Source organism: Stegastes partitus, unplaced genomic scaffold, assembly GCF_000690725.1.
Source record: "Stegastes partitus isolate 25-593 unplaced genomic scaffold, Stegastes_partitus-1.0.2 Scaffold72, whole genome shotgun sequence".
Taxonomy (NCBI): Eukaryota; Metazoa; Chordata; class Actinopteri; family Pomacentridae; genus Stegastes; species Stegastes partitus.
Window position 1 is genome coordinate 478,121 of NW_007577803.1, and position 24,437 is coordinate 502,557.

At 43.0% G+C, this 24,437-nt stretch overlaps 1 protein-coding gene across 1 annotated transcript; it reads right to left on the reverse strand.

Annotated features, from left to right (window-relative positions):
- Positions 1-8,405: 8,405 nt before the first annotated feature.
- wfdc1 (WAP four-disulfide core domain 1) lies at positions 8,406-23,760 on the reverse strand. The gene is made up of 7 exons (XM_008276448.1): positions 23,264-23,760; positions 12,294-12,489; positions 12,022-12,105; positions 11,311-11,451; positions 10,021-10,071; positions 9,861-9,920; positions 8,406-9,765 (listed from the first exon to the last, which is right to left on the reverse strand). Exons 1-6 carry the CDS (start codon positions 23,360-23,362, stop codon positions 9,862-9,864), a joined length of 630 nt encoding a protein of 209 aa, XP_008274670.1. The 5' UTR covers positions 23,363-23,760; the 3' UTR covers positions 8,406-9,765; position 9,861.
- Positions 23,761-24,437: the final 677 nt, after the last annotated feature.

Below are 24,437 nucleotides of genomic sequence, written 5' to 3' on the forward strand. Positions count from 1 at the left end.
TCTTTACAAATAATTATTGGTACCATTAATGGACAGTTACTCAAAATGGAATATGTATGAAAAATGGTACTGAAATGCACATTTTAACTGATGTTTCAAGGAATAAACTATATCTACTTTAAATAAAATTTTTCAGTCACATTTTTTTTGCTAGTTATTTAAATCATTGTCATATTTTGCAGCAGAAAGTTGCAGAATAAACTCACTAAACTCTTTTTTTTCTTTTTAAATTTCAATTTCCCTTGATTGTGTCTCTTACTGAGGATCCTTGTTTACGATCACTTTAATTTAAAATCACATGTCTGTGTGGGATAGCTGATTGGAGGTTGACCTACTGCCTCATATTTGTGTCAACTTTCCTGCCAAGATCACCCACATGCAGCGCGCACATAATCCTCTCGTGCTCTATAACGCACCGCACATCACCTCGTGTACCGCAATAACCACAAACAGACGTACAAGAGCCGCCTGTCTGTCTTCTTTATCAGACGGGGACCCAGACTGGCACCAAAAAAACATAATTATTTACCAGAACTGGGCCACGGGTCACTTTCTGTGGCCTTGTTTAGCTGATGATATTGTTTATAATAGCATTGTACTGGGGACTAAAAAAATTAATCCTTTACTTTTTAGGCTAATCTGAAACACAGACAAAATGCTCGTCTCCCCTTTTGTTTAATGCCTAAATGGCTTAAAAAACTCAGCCTCAGACGACTGCTCTGGGAGCTCTTCGCACCAATCCACAGCTCATAACAAAACCTCTTTCACACGGCTAGACTTCAGAAACCCTGTTCCTCCAGTTTTCTGTTACTGTCTCTTCGGCTTTTGCACCGCAGCACGAGACATTAATCAACAAGTGATCAATACACGGCTCAGAAAATGATACTGCACGTAGAAACTGGACAATGCAGGTAAGGTGATGGCAAAACAGTCAGGCATGATGAAGTTCCAATAAAGCAGAATAATAGAAAAGGCAACTTCTGTCATTATTTCACTCAACATCCCAGGAGAAAACGCTTAGAAAACATTCAATATCTCTCATATTGTGTGTTATAGTTGCAGTAATAACACTCAGGCGCAGCTCCACTGAGACACCGTTGCCTATAATTTATATACTTTGCCGTCAGAAGTCCGTCTTTCCAAATTGTCACAGAGTTAGAAGTCTTACCTCATTAATCATTCTTTCATCTAAGATCTGCTGCTTCCCATTCCTGGAACCAGGCCTGACCCAGGGCCCCATGTCTGGCTCGGCTCGCCGCGCACAACGTCACTGTTATTTCAATGAACCTGATCAGGTGAAGTGACTGGCCCGCCCGCGAGACAGCTGAGGCAGGTGTGGCGTTTATCTCCATAATCGAAATGTGAGCGTCGTAGGTTTTCAGCGCTAAATATGCTCACAACACCGAAGGCTTCAGCCCCTATCATGTGCTGAGTGACCTGAATGCCCCAGACTCTGCCCTGCCAGGTTTGAGAACCTGAGGATGGAGGGCAATGTGCTCATGCAGTCAGGCCTGTCTGAGTGATGAAGTCCTGGCATCTCTGGCAGCTCCGAGGCCACACACCTTGTCTGCAGATGGTTCTAGTGTCGCCCTCGGTGAACCAAAAGCTCTCGGCGACACAAAGCAAGTCACCGCATTACGTTTTCCACTTTTGTCTTTCCTAGAAATCATCGCCCATCTCTCTACTTTCCAATCCTACATCTATTGCAAAAACCAGCCACGTTATGGTTGACATATTATCTGAAACCTTTCGCCCGTCTCCATGGTGCCACAGAGGTGACGGGCAGAGGCGAGCTTCGTCACCCAGGTAAGATGAGCGCCGCCAGCCCTGTCTGACCCCTACGCACCGACTCTCCTGTCACGTTCCACAACTAACTTTGCACTCTGATACGCTTTTGTCACCGCCTGGACACAAAAGACCCCACGTCCGAGCGGGACGGAGACAGACAATACGCCGCCATCAAATCGTAACAATTAGTGCAAATTGCAGGATTTAATCGGATGACATGCGAGGCACATGTGGACAATGTGTGTTGTTGTCTTTGGGTGCCAAATGCTAAAGGCGACACCGTCGTGCACAGTGTAAGCAAAACACGGGTCTGTGAAGAAAATCCCATCTTAGATTCTAGAGGCTTTATTATCCCAGACTCAGATGTAATCAACTGAATTGGCGATCGGGCCTTTCTGGCTCGACGGATCCTACTGGTCGACACTGACACACCGTGACCAACACGGGCATGGCTTAGAGGTTAATCCTGATTATTGTGACCATGATTATGTAACACAATTATCAGTCTTTATTACTGAAGGGGACTTTCACAATAGTAACGATAAGAACAAAAGGAAGAAATTGCATTTATGTGGTACTTTGCAGCAAAAACAACAAAGAAAAAGAACTTTTTCTGGTTTTGTACATTTTTACATTTATTTCCTGGCGTAACTAAATGTCTCAGTATTTTTATTATATTAATGATTGAACTTAAATACAAAGAAAATGGGAAATATATGATTATTTATTTACGCAGCTACAGTAAATATTCAGTCTGAAATGAGCACAAGGCCAAATTTGAGGTGAAGCCTGATTGTTGCTAATTACAGCTTTAGTTGCAGCATTTGTTTGCAAAATGACTCCAGGATTTGAAAACTCAGCCGTAAAACCTTGTACATGTGAAGGAGGCAAAACCACAACAACAACAACAACAGCCTGGTCCTCTTATATAAGAATATTTTAGATAAGACCAGATTACACAACAATGCTCCTGAGCCTATGGAGATGGAAGGAGAGGGTGCGACGGGGGAGGACGTTGGCATACCCTGCAGCTCTGTATCGCATGACTCACAGTTAAAGGAAAACAGACACTTCATGCATCCAGCCGGGCACTCATTAACTAAACTCCCCGGGTGGCTGTTTACCCAGCATTCTTTGTAGAGCCAATTAATGTTTATCAGACTCGAGGGGTGTCTCCGTCCAGCCGTCCTCTGTGGCGCGGCACCACAACATCTCCTCACCATGGCGACCTGTGACACAGCAGTACGAACGGGCTCAGCCATGACAGGACCAGGCGCTGTTTGGGCTTTTGCAGCCGTGTGCTGACCGGTGAGAGGGATGAAAGTCATCCGCAGCAGTGAGGGTGTTGCTATGCCTGGGGGTATTTCAGTGCACTCGAACATGTAAGTTCACATGTTGACGGGACATATGACAGCCCTGACAACGAGCCATTCCTGCTGGCTGACACCGATGCCTACATGCATGCATAAACATGTTCATGGCATGAGCTGACCACCTGGCAGAACACAAAAATGCACCAAGACAGAAATAGAAATGAGCAGAGAAGGCTGAAGCGTAATTTATGCACAGTCACCAATGCGCAGCAAAGTGGCAGTGTGAACCCTGTGCTCAGTGAGCTCTATCTCTAAGTGACCTGCTTTAATTCAGGGGATCCGGTGTCAACGAGGGACAAAGCAGTGATGAGAAACCCTATCAGGGGCAGGGTTCATCAGAATAAAAAGGCGACACACTCCTTATTCCACAGTCTGCGGGGGTGACGGCCGGGCCAGGAGGATGGCTCTGATAAACAATCCTCTAGAGCGGGTCATGAAGTGCATTAAAAAAATAAATCAGGGTTATGATCTGACATCATGTCATGTCAGTTTGATAAACAGAAAAATAATCTGTCACTATTCTGATCACTGTAAACTGAATATCATGCATTTCAGGTAGCTGAAGATGCTGAGAAAACACTAATCCAGCCACTGTTTTCTGACAAAACTAATAATAGATTCAGAAAAGTCATATTCTGCAGATGAATCAGGAATTAATCTTTATTTGTAGCTCTAGTTTCAAGCCTGCTTCCTACAAGATGTGACGCAAAATAAAAACCTTCAAGAATATAATAAACTCATCCGACAAAGAAGCACCAGGACTACAGTTTTATATTTTCGTAAAAACTCTAAACATTTGGCTTCGGTGAGCGGATGAACGCCTGAATTTCATCCGTGCAGTTCTTATGCATTTATCATTGGAGGAGTCTGACAACACCGTAAGATATAAAAAGAAAGCCTCAGTGACGAAAGTGGACTTCAGCGATGAGTCAGATTGTGCAAAAGCAACAAACATGAAAGCACACTGCTGCTACGGTCGAGGGGTGTTTCACGTCTTAAAGGGATACAGTGCATCTGCTGAGAGGATCCGCTTGCGTCAGTGTTTATGCAACGATGTGCATCGATATCCGAACTTAGAAAAAGAAGAAGGTCTTTTGAACTGACACACCGAGTGTGCAGTCCACTCCTCGCAGCTTGAAATGATGATTTAGACACACTGCTCGATCCAGTTTCTGATGTTCAAAGATTTTCAGTGCTCTTATCTTGAGTGTTTTTTGGCTTAACAACCTGCGGGGAGAGCTATTGCTAATTAATGAGAATATCTGCGAGAGGGGGCCTTTTTAAGTCTGGGGATCAAAGCATTAAGCAGGGCTGTGTTGGGACTCCAGCATTGACGAGTTCAGTCAATCCACTCTGCAGTGTGCAGCACTGCACATACAAGACAGGAGTTTTTAAAATGAAGGTGGCCTGTATTATTACTGTGCCTCAACCTGCTCCGTATAGATCATTTAAATCCACCCTCCCTCACACATATTATGCAAAAATGAGCCATTATTTCATTTAAACTTCTCTAATGGACTTCCCTAATTCCCCATATTCGTGTTATCTGCTCTGGTTTGCCTCCATGTTCATCTATTTTCCTCAACAAACCATCCCTACTGTATTTATAAATAGATCCTGAATGAATCCTGAGCCCAGGTAGCTTTGGAGTGAGACGTATCCTCCTGTGCAGCGTGTCCACATCTAAGGGATTTAGTCATTCCTGCTCCACTGGTTCGTCTGCTAATGGCAAAGAGATCCAAACTGCATTAAAAAGTTTAATCAACAGTAAGTAGAAAAGTGTCCCATAGGAAGCCGGTGAGGGAGGTCCGAGGGGCTTTGAAACACGCTAATCCTTCCACGCAGGAAGGGAGGGGTGTGAATCGGTCCACTGCTGCATGGATGTGTCCTTGTAGGGCCGAGCTGAAAGCCGTGGGGCTTTCCAGGAAGAAGATTTGATAGGGTTAACATACGTGGACGTCAGACGAAGTACAGTATGTGGCCTTATAGTGACCCAGGGCTGGGTGCTTCTGCTCTTCCCAACAAACAGGAATGGAGCACCTTTCTCGGATGGTTTAGCCGTGCTGGCCAAGAACATCACAAGGCAGAGTATGTTCCCTAATAAATCACTTCTGCTGAGTCCACACAATCACCCAAATAACATTTATTTAATGGCCCGCAGATGAACACAGTGTTCGGTTGCTTGGAGCCCCACGTCGTCACCCCACAAAAACACAGCAACCACTACAACTTATGTAATACACCCAGTTGTTGGGCTAGCGAAGAAAATAAAACGTGTCCAAGACGTGATAAACAATTTAAAAAATGGCAAATAATATATTCACCAGAAATGAATTGCTGTGTTCATACCTTGATCAGCAGTGGAAAGGTGCATTTTCTCTCCTTCAACAGCTTTTCCAGCTTGTTTTTGGATCCAATTCTGTCCAAAGGAAAAAAAATATCAGAGTTTAATTTAAGTGCACAGCATGTGCATGGAAACTATTAGTCAAAGATGCCAATACCCATTGATTCAGGGTTCAAAAATAAATCTCTAGCACAAAGGAACTAATGCTGCCCTTACTGCCCTTGACTCAGGGAAACGGGATGCATATCAAAACCACATTCATTTAGATGACATGGATTTCTGAGCTGTTTTCTCTTATAGACAGTTACAGCTGCGGGACGAGGAGGCTTCCTCTGGAGCAGCCTTTTGCACAAACTACACTGACACCTTCTGGGCACATGTTTACTCTATATTTAACACGTCTAGGACATCTTCAGGAGCTTTCTGGTGCTAAACTTTCAATAGGAAAAAATGCTTTATTCAGCAAATATGTGCGGTAATGACTGCAAGAGGAAGATGCTTTTAATTCTGAAAACGACTGGATAGACATTTTATAGATTTACTATCAAAGAAATTATGGAAATATTGTGCGTAAAATGGAATAAAATGCATTTTTCTGCCCACAAACGTCTAAGAGAGTATCACACTGACCTTTTCTCTGAAGACTTGTTCGGTGCGCTCATGGTGAAACAATCAACAAGGTGGCAGTGATGAAGCGCTCACGCGTGACATGCCCAAAAGTTACTGTTTGGGCTCCAAGCCGGTAAATTACGCACGGCGGACAGCCTCTGCGCAGCTGAGCGTCCCCACCGCCGGTTAATCCAAAACGCAAATGGCTCACTGGCGGTTTGATTCTCCCTTTTTTTTCTTTTTTTTTCTGACGCAGCTTTCAGGCAGGTGCTTTGGGGCGTGCACGCGCGCGCGCGACAGAGAGCACGAGACAAAGGGAGCTGGACACCCACTGGGCTATACATTTTCCTCCTACTGTAGCTCTCAGTAAATGGCACACAGTCAGCAGCTCTGCCTAAACACACCACCCAACCTGTGACTGTACAAATTCTACATCAGGATTTCAAACTACACCAATATTCTTACAAACATATGTTATAATATGCTTTCTGAAAACGTTGGTTATTTATTTTTTCCAAAACATTACTGCAAATGTTAATGTGACTTACATATTCAGTTTGTTTTGTAATGAAACAATAAAATTGACCTAAATAAGTAGCTAAGAGGTATGAAAACGTAATGAAAAGATGGTGGAGAGAATAAAAAGATGAAGACAAGTTAGGAAAAGCCCTCCGTCAGACACCTGTAATTGATAGGTCACGGCATGAAATATTAATGTGGGATTTGTCTCTGTATTGTGAAATAATACTCTGCTTTATCCCCCAAAAGTCCAAACAGAGCTCCACTAATGGCCCAGAGGACGCTACTGTACTGAAAGCCAACACCTGCCTCCCTGTACAGACACGCAGACACTTGATTATCCTGTCAGAATGCTCGGGCCACAGTCAAGCTTTCACCATACAGACCAAACTTAAAACATTAAAATCGAGTATTTATCTTGTATTGTGCAGGCAGTAATAGTAGTAGCTGGTTAAAGGTAAACATAACAGTAGCAGCAGTACATTGTGAGACACAAGCAGCCCATCAAGAACAACATTCATCACCTCACTCCAAACTCCTTGTGCTTTACTGCTCTGTATTGATGTGCATTGGACAGCCACAGCTTTAAAAACCACCCTCTAAATACTGTATAGATCTCCGATGTGCTGCCAAAACAGCTCCAACATACGGGACCTTATGGGATGTCCTGTGGTGTCTGGCACCGAGGTGTTGGGTCTTATGGGTTCTAGGGTGGGTCCTACCAATTGATGGCTGGATCAACACCTTGGGCTCTTTATCATGCTCCTCGACCCATATCTGAGCAGTTCTTGCGGTGTGGCGGGGCGGGGATTACAGCAAAACGCAGCCACCGACTACTTTCAGTTACCCGGTACTAAGTTACAGGTCAAATATGGTCTAACTGTTTGTTCTTTAGTTCATACTTACCTTTCTTTGCTCCTTTGTTCTGACCCATCCTGCAGGACTTGTGTTTGGGAGAAGGCCGGCCGGCACTTCCTGGATTTTTGGCACCACAGAGTGACATCACTGGGCCGGACCAAGTGGAGGGGTTTTGTTTTTTTTTTGTTTTTTTTGATGAATGTTTCTTTTCTTTTAAAAGGATTCAGGAGTGACTTCAAATGTTATCCTCTAAAGGAGACATTTATAAATGCCAACCAGTTTGTAGTGTGTACAGGGATGTTGTTTGCAGTTCTGTTTGCATCGAGGTCATAGAATAGGTCACGGTGCCGTATGATGGTAGGGCTGAAGTGGTACAGGTGTGAACTGAGCACCATATATAAAAGGTAGAGCAGTGAGGCTGATACAATAAGTCTTTCTTGACCATTTTGGGCCAGATTACTTTACAAACCAAAACTCCTTTTACCTCTACTTGAGTTTATATTTGTTGTGCCTTACACTGGGTTGTTAAGTCTACTCAGAGTCATTCATGCAAATCCTTTCTTTGTGCTGATTTCCAGACAATGATATACGAGTAAACCATTTTTGATTTTGCTGAGGATATCCTACAAAGATTCCTCAAAGCGTCTGGGCCTTATTGTAAAAACTAACTGATGTCACTACTTGTAAATTAAATACTGAAGTCTGGTTGATGCTGTGTAGCACGAGTCTAATGTCATAGAATCACGAGGAAGCAGGACATGAACACAAATACAAAGAACTATGCTATTTTGATCTTCTGCATCATTTTTAAATACTGCTAAGTCTGAGCTAGTAAGACTGTGTGCACATCATACTGCTGCAGCATCGTGCTTGGCTTGGCTCGAGTACTGAGAAGAAGAAGAAGAAGACACAACTCCAATAATGTGGTTTATTTAGAATAAACAAGGCAGCACCAGTAGGATAGTAACATTCACACATCACTTTAGTTTTGCACAGAGAATGCTTTTGTTTCACACCTTCAGCTTATCACGTGACCAGCTTATTCTCCTGTTATCGTTATAGGCAGCATTTAAGCGGAGCACCGTTTAACAGAGGCAGTTTAACCTGAACAGTTCACTGAAGCACGGAAAGTTTGTGAATAAAGCCGACGATGGGTTTAAAAATATCTGCACTGTGCAAAATTCCTGTTTCGTTGTCACGTTTGTACTGCATCAGGGACTATTACTGACCATTACTGTGTTTGTCGGAACCTAACACACACAAAAAAACACATGAAAATGATGAAATGATCACATCGAGCTGGTAAATATTTGTTGTATGACTTCCACAATTAAAGACATCACTGCAGCAAATCTGTTTCCACAAATTAAATCCAGATACGATCTATGCAGAGTTTAATTTTAAAGGAATATTCAACTTAAAATTAGTAAAACTTGCCTTCTGTAGGCTTATTTAAACTTTTAAAGCTTTCTTCCTCCGCAGATGAAGTATCTCAAATTAGCATCTGAAATAAACTAATCTGTCTCATTTTACTATTGCTTTTCATAGCAATAAAGTCACAGTCACCATCTGTTGGATGAAACAACTCTACAGCTGTGCTAAATCCTACAAAACTGTCCCGGTTCACACACTCACATGGCATCGATTACTTTAATTGGAGTTATCAGGTCAAATATTAAATCACATTTGGATTTGATCTAATGATGCACCGACTACACCTGAACTTTGTTCGTCTTTGCCTGTAAAACTTTCCAGATTTCAGAAAGAAAAGAATTTTGAGCGCAGCCCTTCTGAGACTCAGTACGAGGGCCACATGGTCCTGATTTTCCCTGCTGACCGGCCTTAAGGTTAGAGAGCATGTCTGTGTGTGAGAATAAGAATGAGCTGTAGGGAGGGAGAGGCCTGCAAAGAAATGAAAAATGGCACAGGCTCCTTATTTCCTTTGAGATTTTTTGACAAACAGCTTTGGTGCACACCCTGCTCTCTCTTCCCCTTGCTTCAGCATCAACACCCTTTGTGCTTCCTTTTGCAGACAGGCAGACAAATAAAACACGTATTTCTTTGGCTGTGCGCTGTAGGTGCATCAGACTTGTCTCCCAGATGTGTGACTGAAGAAAAGACCGCAAGACGGGGCTTTGCAAAGAGGAGGTAGCAGCTGTAGGTGTAGTTAAAAAGGTCAAATGTGATCCTGGATAAGGTGTGAGCAGCTCAGACAGGACTGGGCTGATGTCTGAGGTTGTGTTATGGTCGTAGATAAGGCTGAGGTCTGTTGATCTGAGAGCAGACATAATAAAAAACAACATCAGGCTTGAGCTAAAGGACGATATCGATGAAAGAGATATCGTAGTTCAAAGTGGCTGGAAACATACTTCATCCCAGGTGCTTGTGATGATGTTTTTCGTAGCCTACTGCATTGTTGGAACCAGTACCTAGCCGGAAAAATAAAAAACATCGTGATGCCAGGAAGATTATTTTAAATTCATATTCAACAGTAGTACAGGCTTCTAGCTGTCCACTTACTCTACTTACCCAAGTAGTCCTTGTAGTCCTTGAAGTATTTGTGCCTCAAGCCTCGTCCATCTGTGGATGAAATGACCAAAATGTAGTGACGAAACAAAAAGATGATATCTGATCTCCTTGTTATGCTCGCTGCACTTTGCATGCTTGTTTAAAAGCCAATTAGATCCGACATTTGAAAACTAAAAACTTAAAGTTTTCGTCATAAAATCATCATGATAATGAAGAGATATGAGCACCAGTGTGTAGCTGTTACCAAAGGTGTCCCACAAGGCTCCGTCCTGGGGCCTGTTCTGTTCGCTTTTTATATGGATGATATGGTTTCTTCTGTAACTGGATATGAAGTTCATCTTTATGCAGATGATACCATTTTTTAATGTATTTTTTACTGTGTCGACGCTGTACGTTCATCTGTTTAATCCCTTCAGTACTGCTTTGCTGATTCACAAACACATAAATAACCATAAATTATGTCTTGATGGAGATTAAACTGAGTACACGATGTTTGCCAAGATGCCAATTATGATACTTTTTCATCTCTACTCTGAACGCGCACAAATATTGAAAGATTTATGGGGGCCAAGCAAATTAAGACAAAAAATGTGTTTCTTTTATGGAATAAATTAGTAATCAGTGGGGGATTACATTAACATTTTATATATGCATATTTGGGCTGATAGTTGTAACACTCATGAGCTCTAAAGTTGGGTGGCCCTCCCTGTCTCTAGGGGATGACAGAGACTGGGTGTTGTTTATTTATAATGCCTTTACTGGTATTTTACTGCCTTACATTACTTCATTGCTGTCTTCTAATGAGGGCTCTTACCAAACACAGTCATTACTGGATCACGTTGTACATGCAGGTGTTTCTACTGAACTCGGAGAACACGGTTTTAATCACTGTGCATCTGCAACCTGCAATTACACACAGTCTGAAGCCGACAACAGACAGCAGTCTACGGCTGGACTCATTTAGTCAATTTAGGTTTTTAACGTCGTCTTATTCTACCTCCTGCTGTTTAGTTGATCCATTTGCTTTGTGTTTTTATTGCTCTATGTAATCTTAATGTTTTTAATCATTTTTTATCCATCGTTGTTTATTTTCTTATTCATACATTCTGAGTATAAATAAGGGATAAATAAAGGACAAATGAATGAGTAAGAGCTCAAACTTTTGGGAGCAGTTCTATTAGCTCAGATTCACAGCAGGTTAACTGTTGGAATTAACTCAAGATAGGAGACGATTTGTGGCCATGTGGGTAATAACTCATCTACAAGTCATGAAAAACCTTGTAGCCGTACCAGAGTTGCCACGTTGCTTGATGCACTGTCCCCGGTTAGGGATGCCAGCGGCGGGGTTTCCTGGGTTGATGATGTGACATTCGTAGCCTGTAGGGCAGTGAAGAGGCTCGTCTCCGTCCTCGGTTGTGCTGCAGGCCTCAGCTTGTACATGAAAGATAAGCATTAGATGACACCATAAACACCAGGAGCCTACTTCATCTGGTGGCTTCTGTGTGAAAAACCTCCTCAAAGCTTTAATATTCACAGAGGGAAAGAAGAACTGGCTGATCAGGAGAAAATAGGCCTAAATACACATGGAGGCATTGCATTTAAGGTTGTCTCTCTAATGGTTTTCTGACACATATTTCCATTTATATTTGATCCTAAACTACAGGAAGGTAACTAAACTTGATTTTTACTAATGGTTTTACAATATGAGTGATTTTTTTTTCATTGCATTGTAAACACAGAAACACCACAAATGTCCTAAAATGCCCCCAAGTGAGTGGAAGCTGGTGAGATGTCAGCAAATGTGCTCACTGAAACCTGTTTTGCTCATATTCAATGAGCAAAGTTTGGACTGCATTAGCATTTAAAGGATTTGTGGAGGCTTATTTCGTGAAGGCTAAGCTGCAGCGGGATCACCGAGAGTTTCAGTCTTGCACGCTGATTATCCAGAGTTACAAGTGTTTGTTCCCGCTGAGCTTACCAACAAGTCAGGTGTGTGCTCACCTTGCAGGACCTCCTCAGGACCGTCCAACAGCCAGCCGTTGCCTCCCAACCACCGAGGCTTGGGCTGCACCAGCCAGTCCAGCACTGCCAAGAACACACAAACGCACACTTAGTGACTGCAACAAAGACGGAAACTCATTAATTTCCAAGCTTTTTTAGTTCATAATAATATAAGTATACAGTATATATGTAGACAGTATAAGTTAAAAACCCAAAATCTTAAGCCCTGTGCCAATCTCCAGACCCGAACCCCGTCTGTTGGTTCTGCTGACCTGGTGGCGGCTGAACAGACTCCAAGCAGGCGTAGATGCAGCCGTTGTAGCAGCAGCGTTTGTGGCGCTCGCACTCCGAGTCTGAGCGACAGCCCGGCACCTCGCAGGCTCGCTCCGGCAGCATCTGGGGCGGAGGTGGACACCGGTCGTTCTTTTGGTGCTGTGTGGACTGGGGGTGGTTCGGGTACTCGTAGTCCTGAAAGACAGAGAAAGTCCAAACTATGAGTGACACGTGGTTTGTTCCTGGCCTTCCTTCGCTGTGACTTTAAATAGCATCAGTAGAAGTTCTAGGTCTATCAAAAGCTGGTAGAATGAATTAAAAACCCTCCAAACACGAGACACACGAGCTTTCAGTTAGTCACTTTAACAAGATTGCATAATTAAACATGTTATTTTTCCAGTTGGCTTAACCAAACCTGAGAAACTACTGTGTGTGCAGGCCAGGCCTTCATCGGTGCCAGATGAGATTCAGATATCAAAAAAACACACGCTAGCAGAAAAACAGTCGTGTTGCATAACTCCACAGGAATGTGTAAACGCTAGAGAACACATTTAATCTCTGTGTTTGTTTCATACGATGTTCATAAATCCTGAACACACACACCGTCTATGAACCTGGGATTCCTTTACAACATGCTCATCCATCTAGTAGATGTACGACGCTGGATAAGTTTGATGGCCTAAAAATGCACTGCCACTGATTTAAAGTCCGTATCCTCTCTGTGTATCCAAGTTAAATATTTAGATTTTCTTTTTCGTAACTCGACATCATTGCTTCCTCTGGAATTTACTATCGTATAAAGTCCCTGCCCCTCTTGTCTCTCATAATGCCATATGGACACGTTAACAAGGTAGAAAAAAAACTTGATTTAGCTCGAGCGGGTCTTTAGGAAGAAATGCTAAAACACAATAAACACTGAAATATGTTGCAAAGAAAAAATGAAAGTAGCAGCGACAGCAAAAGTAAGCGGTCAAATTGTTAAAAAGTTTTTGTGTTTTGTTGATTTGCATGCAGTTTGTGCATATTGCAGTAGACTCAGCTCTAAGCCTGACTGTAGATGAGTGATGCATTTTTACACAGATGAACTTTAACTTCCAGACCAGGTGAAGAGATACTGTGAACATCTGTAGGTGAGACTACAGCATGAAGATGAAAGAAGTCTCTGCACTGACTGATCCTACTTTCTGTTAATAGAAGTACCCATGCAGGTTTTCAACCACCAGAGGGCAGTAATGAATCTGAACGAGAAACTCCTCAGCACGGTGGAGAAGTTTGGTTTTATTACGCATGCCTGATTGCTAACGTCTTGACTCGGACTGGGAAGGTGATTCACTGTGGGAACAAACACTTCCCTGGTGAGGCTGAGAGCGAGAAAGTAGGCCACAGGTCCCTGAGCCAAGCAAAGGAGCACTTCAGCCGCTCCGGTAACACAAACTGAGGGCCTGCATGCACTCTTTTCCTCAAGATCTGCTCCTGCATGCTTTGCGCTGGATATCACAGTTATTTCATCACTTTTACTGAGCTGCAGCCTTTTTTTTCTAATTGATTCTTCCTCTTAGGTTTCATGTGGAAGGACTTGTTTTGCTATTTTACACCACTGGTATCGAATAACACATGATTTGTGCCGCAGCATAAGTGGCAATTTATTGTTGTGGGTTTTGTCCACATGGGGATTATTACAACAAAACCCCGAGAAGCGCAGCTGCCTTTGACTAAACATTAACTCTGATATTTTCTCATACGAGCCGCAGTGCGATCAGATTTCAAGCTCGCTCCACGCTTTCCTTTTGAACGCCATAAAGGGAACAGCACTGTGTTGTTTTATGGATTTCACTTGTACATCAGAAGAACATTTTGAGGATTTGTTAATTATAGGCCCCGGCTAAGGTGCTGTTAGGTGTGTTTCTTTGAGCTCCTTTACATTCTAACTTAGCTTAACAGTCACAAAAAGTTTTTAATCCACTATTTTTTTCGGTTTGTTTATCTGTCATCAGGCTGTGACGATTGAGCACAATCACAGAATCTGTTGTTTTCTGACTTTAATATTCCGTCGTGTGGGTGAGTTTCTCCGTTGACATTTCGTGGTGCCCCAGAAAGAGCAAGCGAGAGAGAAATTGGTGTTTTTACACGACACTAGATCTGTAATTAGATAATCGTTTTGTGGGTTGCACACGATCATTAAAACTGTGCTGTTTATTTGGCAGGCTTACCGACCGCTCCCCCAAACCGCCCCGGAAAAACAAAAGCAAATGTTTGGCGCTGACGGTGGCATCGCACACACACTGCATGCGCGTTCGCTTCAAACACACATTAATTCATTCTGGCATCTGCTGGCTCGGTGGGTGGATGGTTATTTGGGAGTGGGGGTGAGGCTGGGAGTGGATTTACACCATGGAATGATGGAGGGAAACAATGAGGGGCTCAGTTGCAGCTTGTAAAAGTTAATTTGCGATCGTGCACATTAGCCTAAATTGCTTTGAGATGAGAGTTGCAGGGCGGTATGTGTGTGGAGTGGCATTTATTATCACTGCTCATCACTTGCAGGGCTGGATGTGGTACTTCAGAACTTTTGGGGTATTTTTTTTGTACCAAAATGCATCTGTAGCTCTGAATACTGCATTGTTTTAACAAGTTGGCGCCGAACACTTGTTTATGAATTCCTTCGCTAAGACTTTCTTCTTTAATGTTGTTCTAATCAACTCGTGAAATGGTTTCAATCACACAGATTTGTTGCTCAACTCTGCAGTTCCTCTCATCTCTACTCCACTTTTTTTTTTTTGCATCTTTAGCTGATTTCAGCTTCAACAAATGACCAACTAGCAGGTGAACATAGTGAAGCATTTAGACGCTAAAGACCAAGTGGAGACCGACAGAGAGATGAAAGCAGCGTTACATTTGGCATCAGGTGGACAGAAACACGACTAAATGACTGTTTGCTTGATGTAACAATAGAACACTTTCAAGGGATTTTTTTCAACTTTACAAACACTGCAGCTTTTATTTTCCAGCGGTGAACACAAACCCGTCTGTGGCCTCATACAGTGGTGCCTCTAGAAATTATTCATAAGGGTAAAAATCTCAGGGAGTCACACAAAAACCAGTTGTGATGGAGACACTCATTTGGATTCTGCTGCCGGCTGATGCTGCAGGTATTTAATAAACTCCTACAAACAGCTGGAACTTCAGCTCCTGTTAACATTCTGGTCAAAACTTGGATTCCATTCATTATTGGTGAGTCTCATTGATCTGATCTGTTACAGAGTCTGTCTACGTTGTGGTAAAGTCTTATTTTTACTGACATGTCTATTTGTGAAGGAGACAAAACTCAACCCTCATCATGAGATGTTCTGGCGTGGTATGTGTGCATCAACTGAGTGCACAAAATTAGCCTTTTAGGACTTTTAGGATCGACCACACAGTCAACTGGCTGCAGCTATAAGCTTTTACAGTCACCTAATGCTGCTTTCACTTTCACTCAGACTCTGTCATTGCATTTTACTGAAACTTGAACTGTGGAGTTTCAGTAAAAAAACATTTCCTCTATCAGATCTTTAGTGGCCACAGGATGAGATTTAAGAGTTGGTGGTGACTGCAACGTGAAAAATCCCTTTGCTGCCAAATAATAGGAATGAGTGGAGTCTGAGAGGCCTTGGGTAAAAAGGTGAAGGAGCGGATCTTGTTTGCTGAGTGTGCGTATCTCTGGTATGCCGTGTTGACCAAAGTCAGCGACTGTTTGCAACAAGTTCGGCTCTACCAGTCAGTGTAATACGTCAATGTTGAAGTTAAAATTTGCTCTGCTTTGTCCAAGTGGCCAAAAATAATCAAGTTCCTTTCTGGATGTTATATCTTCAAAGAGTACACAATGATTTCCAACAGTTCATTCAAAGTTCACTTCATGAAGTCCTGATGTGTGAAACCAGAAGACGTCTCCTTAAAGACAAAACCGAACACCAGAGAAGCATCAGAACTGCTTGTCCTCTATTTCTGCAAAACTTTCACACAGAGCGGTTCAGCACATGTCCTGCTACAATTAGGCCCATGAATGAGCGCTACAAGGTCGGCCCTGATTGGATAATTACATAACGACTGCTCCCGTCTGCCCTTGTCTCACATCCGATCAGTTCCCCGTGTCTCCTGCAGAGCTCTCCTACGAAAGGTCAAGCGTGTCCTTCCTGTTTGTGAGAGTAGCTGTAAACACTACACTGCAGTAAACTCATTCATTCTTTATATGTGTGCTACTGATCCTGATTCTGCTTTAAGTCATTACTCTGTCTTTACCTTTTCCTGTAGCTGCTTCACTCTCGGGGCTCATCTCATGTCTCTGCTCTCGTGCTGCTTGATGCCAGACGGGCTCTGAGCTCTATCACGTCATCTCTCTGATGTTCCACGTTGTTTGTTTACACTCCTGTCTGCTCTCCCGTAGAGACGCTGCCAACAGGCTTGTGTGTGATGTTCATATCTATCTGTGGGCATATATATTCCCCTCTCTCTTTATCTATTCACCCCCGTCTGTAACACTCTGTCGCCCTTCCTCCTTGACTTCTTCCTCCCCAGTTCGTCCCCTCTTGTTGGCGATGAAGATCAGCAGAATGATGCTGGCTGTAACGTTTGATCTCAGCGGCTCATTTTGTGTTTCCTGACTCTTTTTTAAATTCTCTTGCTCTGTGGTTTATGTGGAGAAGCCGCTGGAGACACCGTCTGGCTCCATGACTGAACCGAGATCAGACCGTTTCTGGTTCCATGCAGAGATTTCAGACAGATACTAAGATTTTCTGCTTCCTTTGTGCAGGAACACATGCAGGCTCACAAGAAACAGACCCAACCTCTCAGACAAAGAGTGTGGCCGCATAAACAAGGAAATGCTGCGTTCTTTCACCTTAAGTGTCAACTTAAACCTGCCAGATCACAACATGAAACTGTCCATGGCCCACATCTGGTTAGCTTTTGGGTTGTCAGGACTAATTTCCTGTCTGTAGACTCGTATTCAGTTGGACAGAAAGATAGACAGACACGCAGATAGATCGGGACACAGCGGGCTAAGCTGGCAGGCTGTAAATCAGTCAGGGATGAGAATAGTAATGAATGATGGAAAGGCAAACAGGTAGATACACAGCTGTGAGAAGCAGTCCTTGAACATGCCGGCAGAGAGGCGATGTCCAACCTTGAAACGCAGACGAACAGACTGAACCCACATGAGGTGTGGCGTACGCAGCAGAGCAGAAGTAGACTAACGGCAGATAATTAGAGTTGGGGAAACAGTTTGAAACATCTTCTATGTTCTCGCCAGAGGAAGCAGCAGCGGTGGCCGTGATAGAGGACAAAAACGAACCAGCGGTTGATGTGGAACTGATTTGTTTTGGTTTCTGCATGTGAGGCCGTGGTGCTGAGAGGTGATCTGCTCCAGTGTTTAGTCCAGTAACGTGCTGCTGACCAGCAGGCCAGCGTCATCTGACCGGGATTAGTCCTGCTCGGAGCTGCAAACACGAGGTCACAAAACTACTGGTTAACTGGATCACTGCCATCTTTGTAGACGATCATACAGAAAGGACACCAAATAGTTTATGTGTCGCTCAGAGTGGGAATAATGAGTAAAAGATGACTTTAAAGACAAATTTTAGACGGTTGATCAGCCTTAAGGCCTGATCATAGCAGTGAAAAGTTCTGCCTGGAAAATATTTGGATCCTGAATCTCGATCATATGTGATGGTTTCTACTGCAGGAACTGGCCATGAGGTGGCACAAACACTGTGTATGACCGGCCCTGTAATCGGACCTTTGTGGTTTTGTGGTGTGGGATCCAACAGCGTCAACCGCAACGTTAACTCGGAGTGAATCAAAATAACGACAAAGAGAAATAATGGATATAACGCCAGATCTATGAGCATGTAAGGAATGGAACAACTGTGGTTTGTTATGTTAACCTCTATGGCAACCGAAGACTGCTTTTTGTCAAGGATATTAAGGGGGTAGAAAAATGCTGCTTATTGCCCATTTCCTGTTTAACCAGTCAGAGTTTGTCTTAGCTAAGTTAAACTAATCAACACTGAGAACCGCACAGCAGTTTTGTGGAGCCACTCAGAAGTACCAGTAATATTTTCAGCCCTGAAACAGTTTCGACGGGCCGGTTTAGGTCATCCTGAAACAGCCTGCAGGTTCTTGAAGTGGAGAACGGCCTGTAGTGACGACATGCAGGGACGACTGGTGCAGCTAAAGACGAACTCACTAACTCGCTACTGAGTCACATCAACTTTCAGAAATGTAATCGTTGTTCTCTACAGATGGTTTACTCATCCTCTGGCTTGTTGCTCATCCTCGCACAGCATTGTGTTGAGTATAAAGGTCGCTGGTGACGCAAAATAAAATTCTCCAACAAATAAACCTGCTGATGAGCTGAGCTGCAAATGAGATGGTAAGTTTGTGCGTTTTGCGTCACTGAATCCTGAGTCACGACTGCCTGCAAATCAGGTTTGTTTTGTGGTTTATAACGTGACAAAGTGAGTAACTGCTGATAACCTATTAGTCACTTTTTAAGTAAACTTCCTCCGTTGTGGCTCCCCGTCAGTGCTGCTGAGATCTCCTACAGCTTAAAATTGTAAGTGTGCTTCATTTGTGAGCACCAGGATTCAACAACTCTCAATCTGAGTGACTTAAGAAAATACACATGGCTGAAAATACTTTATAGGCCTTATTTCTACTATATTTAATGTTAACATATTGATTCTTTTCACTGTGAAGAAGTACATACATGTATTAACTCACTAAATGTGGGACAGGATAAGACTTTTTTCTACATGGCTATCAGTTGTTTCTTCTTAGAAGCCAGACAGAAACTAAAAATGGGTTAACAGCGAACAACTTCTCGCAAATAAATGCAGGACTTTGGCTTTAAAACAGCGAACAACAAGACAAATTATCACCAACATTTAACCGTGTGGCCGGGACGGTCACGCAGAGCTGTGAGTCAGGAAGTAATTCAGTTAGATTTAATACACACCGATTCTCAAACATTTAAACTTCTTCACTTCGTTCCACCTCTCATATCTGCAGCATAATCACATGAAGTGAACTCATCTTTACGAATGATCACTTTCTCAAAAGCTCCAGATTTTCCCCAGGGCATCAGCAGAGCACAGATCTGCTTCAGAAGTCAAACGGCCGGCCGTGACCGAGAACAGGAAGCACAAGTGTTTGTGAGCGTGTGCGGGGCCTCTGTGTAATAGCAGGTGCTGTCAGAACGATCCGCATCACATCACATAAACGAAACTGTAGAGATTTATGATGCAAGCGTCAGACACCGGCGTGTACAGGCAGATGTCTGGGCCAGACTGTGTTGTGGCTGCGTGAGACTATCTGGTTTATGTGTGTGTGTTGGGGTGTGTGTCGGTGTCTAGGATGGGAGTCTGGAATGTGGGAATCTGGAGCAATGACTTGTTAAGAAGGTCAGACTTGTACATTTGTGCAGCTCAGGACTGAGGGGCTTGAGGTGCTTATTTCAGAACTATATGTGGATGAAAATGCTTTTAGTTTGGCTTTTTGCTTTCAGTGTCTTTTTATTACCTCACCACCCTCATTATATCGTATGCCATTCATCATCTGGCTTGCATTTTGAAAGACTTAGGAAAGTGTGTGAGTAAGTCGAAGTCACACACACACTTTTCTATTAAAAGCTTTGCAAACACATGAGGGTTAATATTTTAAGGCAATGCCAGAAAATTATTATTCTCATATTCCATTTCCATTTGCACTATTCTCCTTTTATGTGTACTTTTATACTTGTTGCACTATTTTTTCTACTTATATTTATATGTACATTTTTCTGTATAGTATGCGTGTATCTCTATGTGTAACGCTGCTGACAACGATGTGAATTTCTCCACTGCGAGATAAAATAAAGGCATATCTTATCTTATCTTAAAAAACTGTACGAGAGGCATTGAAAACATATTAATGGCAAAATGTGCATTAAAAAGTTCATGTAAAAAGTGTCTGCTTACATTAAAATAATATATTTTTTACCTACACCGAGGAGAGTGAGGACAAAATTCAGATCAGTGTTTCCTATTAAAAAGGCCAGTTTATGGCACATGCTACAGATATTTTATCATTTAAATTTTTACAACCTCTACAAACTTTTTTCACACTACTCTGCTCATCAGCCCATCACTCTGCTAAATGTACCTTCCAACAACTTGTTGAAAACCTGCTCCTCTGTTTTTTGAGCCATTTTGAGTTAATAGTTTATTGATCCAGGATGTTTTAGTCTCTCTCTGGTTGTGTAAACACAGCCTGCAGTTCACCCAAAAAGAATTCCAGTCACGTGACTGTTGGATGAGTCAGACGTGGCTTCGTTGTGGCACCGAGAAGATTTCTTACTTGTTTGTTTTTAACAGAATCCGGTTACAGAAAACAGTGAATGAATTAAACATGTAGAATAATGTGAGTTTAAAAAAAATATCACAATTTTAAGCCTATTTTTCCCTTAATGAACATAATTAGTTAGAGAAGAAGAGTTTCTGTCAGTGGGTCCAGATCCTGTGGTCCTGGGTCTAATGTGTTCTTTACATTTGATTATCATAAGAGGGCTGGGAGGTCTGCTGGTTACACTGGACACACTGGAGATTTACAGTCAGAGGTTAATCCATCTGTAGCAAAGTGACATCATGCATTAAAGGAAAGCTTATTGATCTTATTGAAAGTTAAATGCATTTGAAAATTCAATCTGTAACATGTTTCATGTTTTCCTGAAGCTCAGCTTGTGTTTTTAAAATGCGTTTTGTAGAAACCTGTTTGTATTCCCACATTGTGACAGCAATGATATGTTGTCCACTTGCAGTTTTCTCCAAATGTGCTGCAATTAAGTAAATTACACCAGCTTAGGTTAAAAAAAAGAGACTGAATAGACACTCACTCTCTATTTACACTCTGTATGTTGTGCGTTTTTAACTCTGACGTTGTACTTTAGAAAGTGTTCTTGTATTCACTAGTTCAGCTCAGGTTTGCTCTCATTATGGCTGAATCATGCAAAAGAGAAGGAAAAATACGTTTATGTATATTGTCATGTGAGATTATGCTTTAATAATCAAAAACGGTCTTTCCATATCTGCAGAGTCACACAGTCTTGTGCAAATTCTTTTCTTCAATGTGTTGATGAATGAATTATGACAAATTAAACTTTATCATGTACCCAGATCGACAAATCTGGTTAAAATCTTGTGCAATAAAATATTGAAAACACGGCACCGAGAATGCAAAACAAGAACCGGAACACACCGGTGGTCTTGGGTTGGGTACAAATGTGCCAACTTTCATTTTAAGATGCGTTATTCAACAGCGCGGCGTCTCTGTGAAATACTCAGCGACTGTAATTTATCTGTCTGCACGTCTCCACTGTTAAGCAGTGGAGCACAAATGTGTGTGTGTGTGTGTGTGTGTGTGTGTGTGTGTGTGTGTGTGTGTGTGTGTGCACGTGGAGGGAAAAAAAAAGAAAGATTGAAAGATGGAATGATTAAAAGGTTCAGGGGGAAAGAAGCAAACTCCATCTGTACAGCCGTCTCAGCATGTTCCAATTATACAGCAGCTTTGAAGCGGAGTCCAGCAAAGACGGTGCTTTTGGCTCCTCCGGAGAGCAGGAGGAGACAAAGGCAAGACATCTGAAGAAGGGAAAACGGAAGGTGGCACACTGAGAGATGGAAAAGGGTCCAAGAGTAGCCATTTAATACGAGAGAGGGGGGAAGAGAGACAAAGGCTGAGAGCGAGGGAGAGGAGAGGGCCAACGAGGGCATAAACAAGTCAGAAAGTGAGAACATTGAAGCATGAAAGGTTGCAGAGAGAAGAGAGAGAAGGCAGCACGCTACAGTGAGCCCTTGTTAGAGATGATCAATCAGCTAAACTGAGCCCAGCTAACAAGCAGGGGCCTGGTCTGCAAGTTCAGTTCCTGCCCTAATAATCCGCTACAAACACACACACACACACACCAACAAACCCTGAACGCCCCGTGTGCCCTTCAATTACTCATATGGAAACCTGAAAATCAGCGACTTATTCCAACCTGCTGCACACTCTTTCTGCTCCTCATCAAAACGCAAAAACGTCGCCTGTCCGCGCAGATTTTTCATGCTTCAGAATCAAAGCAAACTCTGTGTTCGCCATCGGTGAAAGAAAAATGTGCAAATAAAATGTAAAGAAGTAGCAGAAATACTCAGCAGACGCTTTCTTTAAAAAATATCACGTGTTAAAAAGTGATAAGCATTCATTTTTTTGACTATTTCATATATTTTTTGGGGGTTGTCTTGTCTATTGCAATACATCATATGTAGTGGAATAAAAACCATAATGTCTATAAAAAGAAACAGAAGAAATAGAAGTGGAGAAAGAGCACATGTTAAGTTTTAGTTATCTGTACAATAGATATATAAACTGCATTACCAGTTGGTTATCTGAGTTGAAATCAGTGATAAAGGCTCAGAAACAGTCTGTAAAAACTTCCAAAACTGCAACTTGGTGTTTTTAAAGGTTTAACTTTTGAATGGATTAAAAAAAACACGACATAAGGAGTTAAAAAAGTAGATTTAGAGATGCAGGTATGTGGATTTTACTGTATTTCTGAGCTGCACCAACCAACCGGTGACCACAAAGACAGCTCATCTCCGCAGGACTACATCCCAAAAGTTTCCACAGTAGCTTCTGAGTAAGTCTCCTTAACTTGCTTTACTATCCTTTTATATTTTTTTCACTTTGGGTCTCAGGTCAGCTTGAAAACCTCTCACCTCAGCCACAGAAGTGCCCTGACAGTGTGAAGCGCCTCTCGGTAACAGAGCCGGTATTGTACTGCAGAGCTGTGAGCTTTCACCTACTTCCACTTTGGAGGATGTTGAGAGCAGCCGTTAGATAGAAAAAGAGAAAATCCACACGCTCACGTGAGTAATACGCACAAATATACAAAAGTCAAAGGTGAGGTTAGTAGCCCCACCTTATGGTTGAGTCCTCTTTTCCTGATTCTTTTGGCATCACTTCCTGTGGACAGCACCAGCAGGGACAGCAGCAGCAGCAGCACCAAAGAGCCCGGCATGGTCCTGCAGCCTTAACTCCAATCTCTTGCTGCTTTTTTCCCTCCTTTCTTTCCTCAGAGGTATTCCTTCTTCCTCCTCCCGTCCCGGGGTTCGACCTCTAGGTGTTTGCGGGTCCTCTGCTGCGTTGCTTTTCCAGCTGCAGCGACGGCTCTCGGGCGCTCATGTGCAGCCAGAGATTACACAAGCCCTCTCCCTCCAACAGGACCTGCCTTTATATCCGCCTGAGGAAAAAGTGCAGGGCAGAATGACAGAGTGGAGGCAAGGAAGGGGGGAAAGCACAGAGGGGATGAATGAGAGGCAGTGTGGGGACGAAACGAAAGAAGGAGAACGGCTAGGAAGGGGAAGGGAGAAAGCAGCAGTGCATCAGTGGTTGTTGGAGAGCTGAAGCTGTCTGCTGGCACGGCGAGCGCACATGTCTCCGGGTGAGGAGGGGAGGGGAGAGGGCAGTGTGTGAGAGAGAGACCTCCCCCTTTTGCCCCCTCGCTGCATCTTGCAACACGTCTGGTGATCTTTATGTAAATCTGACAGAGCTGTGTCACTGTGCGGCGGGACCATATTTCATCCTCTGTGGCTTTTTTGCTTTTACATGTTTTGCTTGTGTGCCTCTGCTCAGCATGTGGTTTGAAAGTACCGGACTGCTGTGCATTTTAACTGTTAACTGCCCAGCACACATTGTGTTCCAGATTCTTCTATCGGGACAAGAACTGTGTGACTTGTGCGATCGGGAATATGTGAATACACCTGAGCGCCTGAGTCCATGTGTGTGAATGTGTGCAGTCCTGTGTTTAGTGTGTTTTCAGTAGCACTGACTCACACACAACCAAAGCATGTGGTGTGTTTCAGGGAAAAGGGGGCCTCCCTGTCTCTTTCTCCATCTTGTGCTTCACTGCTCTTCCTTTTTTCACATATTTCCCAAGTTGCTCCCTCTCAAACTAGGACATCTCCCCTTCCTCCCTCCTCCTCCTCCACCTTACCACCAGACCTTTCCCCTCCCCTCTGCTCCGTTCTCAGTGTCTTGCTCTGAAAGGGAGAAAGAATGCTAAGCCCGCACAAATCTCAGTCATTATTAGTTTT